This window comes from Hypanus sabinus, unplaced genomic scaffold, assembly GCF_030144855.1.
Source record: "Hypanus sabinus isolate sHypSab1 unplaced genomic scaffold, sHypSab1.hap1 scaffold_2042, whole genome shotgun sequence".
In the NCBI taxonomy this organism is placed as follows: domain Eukaryota; kingdom Metazoa; phylum Chordata; class Chondrichthyes; order Myliobatiformes; family Dasyatidae; genus Hypanus; species Hypanus sabinus.
The window spans coordinates 44,740-50,956 of NW_026780144.1; the positions used below are offsets into that span (position 1 = coordinate 44,740).

The window sequence follows — 6,217 nt, forward strand, 5'->3', positions numbered from 1 at the left end:
CAAATGGATTCAACAGTGGCTGGATGGGAGATGCCAGAGAGTAGTGGTGGATAACTGTTTGTCAGGTTGGAGGCCAGTGACTAGTGGTGTGCCTCAGGGATCTGTACTGGGTCCTATGTTGTTTGTCATATACATTAATGATCTGGATGATGGCGTGGCATATTGGATTAGTAAGTATGCAGATGATACTAAGATAGATGGTACTGTGGATAATTTTCAAAGCTTGCAGAGGGATTTAGGCCAGTTAGAAGAGTGGGCTGAAAGATGGCAGATGGAGTTTAATGCTGATAAGTGTGAGGTGCTACATTTTGGTAGGAATAATCCAAATAGGACATACATGGTAAATGGTAGGGCATTGAAGAACGCAGTAGAACAGAGTGTTCTAGAAATAATGGTGCATAGTTCCCTGAAGGTGGAATCTCCTGTCGATAGGGTGGTGAAGAAAGCTTTTGGTATGTTGACCTTTATAAATCAGAGAATTGAGTATAGGGGATATAATGTTAAAATTGTACAAGGCATTGGTAAGGCCAAATTTGGAGCATTGTGTACAGTTCTGGTCACCGAATTATAGGAAAGATGTCAACAAAATAGAGAGAGTACAGAGAAGATTTACTAGAATGTTACCTGGGTTTCAGCACCTAAGTTACAGAGAAAGGTTGAACAAGTTAGGTCTTTATTCTTTGAAGCGTAGAATGTTGAGGGGGGACTTGATAGAGGTATTTAAAATTATGAGGGGGATAGATAGATCTGACATGGATAGGCTTTTTCCATTGAGAGTAAGGGAGATTCAAACAAGAGGACATGAGTTGAGAGTTAGGGGGCAAAAGTTTAAGGGTAACACGAGGAGGAATTTCTTTACTCAGAGAGTGGCAGCTATGTGGAATGAGCTTCCTGTAGAAGTGGTAGAGGCAGGTTCGGTATTGTCATTTAAAGTAAAATTGGATAGGTGTATGGACAGGAAAGGAATGGAGGGTTATGGGCTGAGTGCGGATAGGTGGGACTAGGTGAGAGTGAGCATTCGGCACGGACTAGAAGGGCTGAGATGGCCTGTTTCCGTGCTGTAATTGTTATATATTAAAGAATGTCCCTCTGGAGCTTCCCGCTCCCTCCCCCTTTTCCCCTCTCCCTGCCCCCCTTCCCACTCTCCGTCCACAACAGAGACCCATACCAGAATGAGGTTTTTGATCACTCACATGTATATAACCATATAATTATTAGCTCAGCAGCATCACAATGTAATGCATAAAATTGTGCTGAAGTCTCAGGTCCCCGAGCTCTATACGTGTGCCTAAAACTTTAACACGGTTCTGTTTGTGCAAACTTCCCTGGTGTCTTGTCAGTGTGTCTTGATTCACCTGGGCCACGGCGCACACCTTGGATTCATGTGGTTCATTCCAGTCGTCTCGTGAAGTGCTTCCTCTGACCTCTCAAGCTGACGAACGTTTTTCTCGGGCATTTGTATTTTCTTTAAGTGGAGACGTCTAACGCTGTTCACTGTTTGGTTCCATGCAAGATGTTCAGCAGAGGCACAGGGAGGCACTGCGGGCACAGACCGAGGCACTGCGAGTGCCTACGATGCAGACGAGGGAGAAGATTCAAGCGTTCCCGCTGCTGGACCGATATGCCGAGGTCACGGTCGTCTCCACCGCTCGGCCGCGGAGGGTCGGGGAGCGTGTGCAGCCGGCGAGGGGCCAGGACGAAGATGAGCAGAGGGAGATGGGCCTCCGGACGGAGCTGGAGGAAATCCAGATGGATCAGCTGTTCCGGAGCGGATCCAGACCCGGGAGTTCGGCAGCAGTGGCCGGAGTGCCGGGGGTGGGGAAAACAACAATGGTACAAAAGATCATTAATGACTGGGCCACGGGGAAAATATACCAACAATTCCAGTTTGTCTTCAGTTTCAAATTCCGGGATTTGAACAATCTGAACTGCAGAATAAACCTGAGGGAACTGATTCAGGATCAGTATCCTTACTTTGGGAATATCCTGGGAGAGGTCTGGAAGGACCCAGAGAAGTTGTTTTTTATATTTGACGGTCTGGATGAATTTAAGGACGGCATCGATTTTGCCAATGGCCGGGGAGACACGGAAGCTCAGCGCGAGTGCACGGATCCTGAAATCCGGTGCAAGGTGTCGGACGTTGTGTACAGTTTAATCCAGGGCAAGCTGCTCCCGGGGTGTTCGGTGCTGGTGACCACCCGCCCCACCGCGTTACACTTGCTGGGAAAGGCGGGCGTCGGGGTCTGGGCTGAAATCCGGGGGCTGGTGGGGGAGAAGCGGAAGGAGTTCTTCAGCAGGTATTTTCAAGATCAGGCGGTGGCAGCAGATGTTTTCAAATACGTGGAGGGGTACGAGGTGCTGAACAGCTTGAGCGGCAGCCCCACTTACTGCCTCCTCCTCGCTCTGACACTGGGGCCCTACTTCGCACTGAAAGCCCGCGACCCGCAGCTGCTCCTGAGGATCGTCACCCAGCTCCGCTCCTACGATCTTCACAACATCCTGAAAAACCAGGGCCGCGAGCTCAGAAGCCCCTACGACCTGCTGCTGAGGATTGGTCAGACAGCCTTCGCGGGAGCGCCGGGGAGCAACGTCATATTTACAGAAGGGGATGTGATCCGGTGCAAGTGGCCGCCATCCCAGTTCCTGTCCGGTGTGCCAGCGGATCCTCCGGAGAGGGAGGACTCTGCCCGCAGCACGGTGTGCACGTTCCCCTACCTCCCCGTCCAAGAGTTCATAGGTGCCCTGGCGCAATTCCTGACCCCGGACCCCGGGGACGTCCTGAACCTCCTGGCTGAATCCCGCGGCAAGAAGGGCGGGCGGTTCGAGATGTTACTCTGCTTTGCCGCGAGTCTCGGCGCCACTGGCTCAGCGTGGGTCCTGGAGGAGTTCCTGGGCCCCCTCCCCCAGCGGACAGCCGGCCGGGTGGTCGGCTGGGTGAGGGAGGAGGTTGGGCGTCAGGTCCGAGGCGCGTGGGGCGAGGCTGGCAAGAAGAGGCTGCTGAACACCCTGAGCTACCTGTTTGAGTCCCGGGATGGCGGGCTGGCACAGGCTGCGCTGGAGTCCGTGGAAGCCCTCTCATTCCGCGGACTGCGCCTGAGCCCGATTGACTGCGCCGTCCTGTCTTACGCCATCGGGTTCTGCAACCCGCTGAAGCGCCTCGACCTGACGGGCTGCCACCTCGAGAGCGAGAGACTCCAGCAGCTGGGACCAGGGCTGCACAAGTGCCAGGAGTTGAGGTAATTTTTAATGTATCTCCAGCTTCGAGCAGCGAAATTGTTCCACACTCCCTGTCCACTTTACTGGGTACACCCGCTCGTTAATGCGGACCTCGGATCGGCCAATCAGGTGGCAGCAACTCGGTGCATAAAAGCACGCGGGCACGGTCAAGAGGTCCAGTTGAAGTTTAGACCAAGCATCAGAATGGGGGAAGCAATGTGATCCAAGTGACCGAAGTAGTAAAATTGATTCAACAGTGGCTGGATGGGAGATGCCCGAGAGTAGTGGTGGGTAACTGTTTGTCAGGTTGGAGGCCGGTGACTAGTGGTGTGTCTCAGGGATCTGTACTGGGTCCAATGTTGTTTGTCATATACATTAACGATCTGGATGATGGGGTGGTAAATTGGATTAGAAAGTATGCAGATGATACTAAGATAGGTGGTGTTGTGGATAATGAAGTAGGTTTTCAAAGCTTGCAGAGAGATTTAGGCCAGTTGGAAGAGTGGGCTGAAAGATGGCAGATGGAGTTTAATGCTGATAAATGTGAGGTGATACATTTTGGTAGGAATAATCCAAATAGGACATGCATGGTAAATGGTAGGGCATTGAAGAATGCAGTAGAACAGAGTGATCTAGGAATAATGGTGCATAGTTCCCTGAAGGTGGAATCTCATGAGTATAGGGTGGTGAAGAAAGCTTTTGGTATGTTGACCTTTATAAATCAGAGCATTGAGCATAGGAGTTGGGATGTAATGTTAAAATTGTACAAGGCATTGGTGGGGCTGAATTTGGAGTATTGTGTACAGTTCCGGTCACCGAATTATTGGAAAGATGTCAACAAACTAAAGAGAGTCCAGAGGAGATTTACTGGAATGTTACCTGGATTTCAGCACCTAAGTTAGAGGGAAAGGTTGAACAAGTTAGGTCTTTATTCTTTGGAGTGTAGAATGTTGAAGGGGGGACTTGATAGATGTATTTAAAATTATGAGGGGGATAGATAGAGTTGACGTGGATAGGCTTTTTCCATTGAGAGTAAGGGAGATTCAAACAAGAGGACATGAGTTGAGAGTTAAGGGGCAAGAGTTTAAGGGTAACACGAGGGGGAATTTCTTTGCTCAGAGAGTGGCAGCTATGTGGAATGAGCTTCCTGTAGAAGTGGTAGAGGCAAGTTTGGTATTGTCATTTAAAGTAAAATTGGAAAGGTGTATGGACAGGAAAGGAATGGAGGGTTATGGGCTGAGTGCGGGCAGGTGGGACTAGGTGAGAGTAAGCATTCGGCACGGACTAGAAGGGCTGAGATGGCCTGTTTCTGTGCTGTAATTGTTATATGGTTATATTAAAGAATGTCCCTCTGGAGCTTCCCGCTCCCTCCCCCTTTTCCCCTCTCCCTGCCCCCCTTCCCACTCTCCGTCCACAACAGAGACCCATACCAGAATGAGGTTTTTGATCACTCACATGTATATAACCATATAATTATTAGTTCAGCAGCATCACAATGTAATGCATAAAATTGTGCTGAAGTCTCAGGTCCCCGAGCCTTATACGTGTGCCTAAAACTTTAGCACGGTTCTGTTTGTGCAAACTTCCCTGGTGTCTTGTCAGTGTGTCTTGATTCACCTGGGCCACGGGGCACACCTTGGGTTCATGTGGTTCATTCCAGTCGTCTCGTGAAGTGCCTCCTCTGTCCTCTCAAGCTGACGAACATTTTTCTCCGGCATTTGTATTTGCATTTTCTCGGGTCGGTGGGACTAGGTGAGAGTGAGCGTTCAGCACGGACTAGAAGGACCGAGATGGCCTGGTTCCGTGCTGTCATTGTTATATGGTTATATGATTGTTGGTGCCAGATGGGGTGGTTTGAGTAATCCAGTGAGCGGCAGTTCTGCCAGCGAAACCGCCTCCGTTAACGAGAGAGGTCGGGGGAGAATGGCCAGACTGGTTCAAGCTGTTAGGAGGGCGACAATAACTCAAGTGACCGTGCGTTACACCCATGGTGTGCAGAAGAGCATCTCTGGCCGCGCGGCACATTGCACCTGGAAGTTGGAGCAACAGGCACAAAATGCTGGAGGAGCTCGGCAGGCCAGACCACATCTATGGAAACGTCGACTGTCTACTCTCCTCCGCAGATGCTGCCTGACCTGCTGAGATCTTCCAGCATTTTGTCTGTGTTGCTTTAGGTCTTCAGCACCTGCAGATTTCCTCGTGTTTGAACCTCGAGGACCATGAGCCGATGCTCCACGGTCACATTTTAGGACAGGAGGTGAAGGTAACTTTATTAGGGTTAGGGTTAGGGTATGTGTATGTCACCACATAGCACCCTGAGGTTCATTTTCTTGCAGGCATACACATAAAGTGAGTGGGTACTGTGAATGGCCGGGCACGAGTGAGAGGGACCTCGGCGGACAAGTGCACTGTTCGTTGGAAGTGGACAGAGTGGTGAAAAGGAGTGTAGCACGCCGGCCTTCATCGATCAGGGTACCAAGTTCAGGAGTTGGGACATCACACAGGCTCCTCATTTTAGAAGAGATGTGCCGGCGTTGGAGAGGGTCCAGAGGCGGCTCACAAGGGAGGTTTCCAGGAATGAAAGGGTTATCACACAAGGAATGTTTGATGGCTTTGGGTCTGTACTGGCTGGAATTCAGAAGGATAAGGGCGGGGGAGGGTAACTCATTGAAACCTTTCCAATGTTGAAAGGCCTGGACAGAGTAGATGTGGAAAGGATGTTTCCCATGGTGGGGGAGACTAGGACAAGAGGACACAGCCTCAAGATAGAGGGGCGCCCTTTCGAAACAGAGATGCGGAGAAATTTCTTCAGCCAACGGGTGGTGAATTTGCGGAATTTGTTGCCACGTGCAGCTATGAAGGCCGGGTCGTTGGGTATATTTAAGGCAGAGATTGATGGGTTCTTGATTGGACATGGAATTAAAGGTTAGGGGGAGAAAGCCAGGGAGTGGGGTTGAGGAGGGTGGGTTGTGTGGGTTGGAGGTCTGTAATGAGAGAAAGA

General features: G+C 50.5%; 1 protein-coding gene across 1 annotated transcript; it reads left to right on the plus strand.

The window, feature by feature from the left end:
* The first annotated feature begins 1,506 nt into the window (after nucleotides 1–1,506).
* LOC132387621 (protein NLRC3-like) lies at nucleotides 1,507–3,552 on the plus strand. The gene has a single exon (XM_059959992.1). The coding sequence runs from the start codon at nucleotides 1,507–1,509 to the stop codon at nucleotides 3,238–3,240; it is 1,734 nt and encodes a 577-aa protein (XP_059815975.1). The 3' UTR covers nucleotides 3,241–3,552.
* The last annotated feature ends 2,665 nt before the right edge of the window (nucleotides 3,553–6,217 follow it).

Coding starts and splice junctions, on each gene's coding strand:
- LOC132387621 (XM_059959992.1), top strand. CDS start 1,507: ATGCAAGATGTTCAGCAGAGGCACAGGGAGGCACTGCGGGCACAGACC.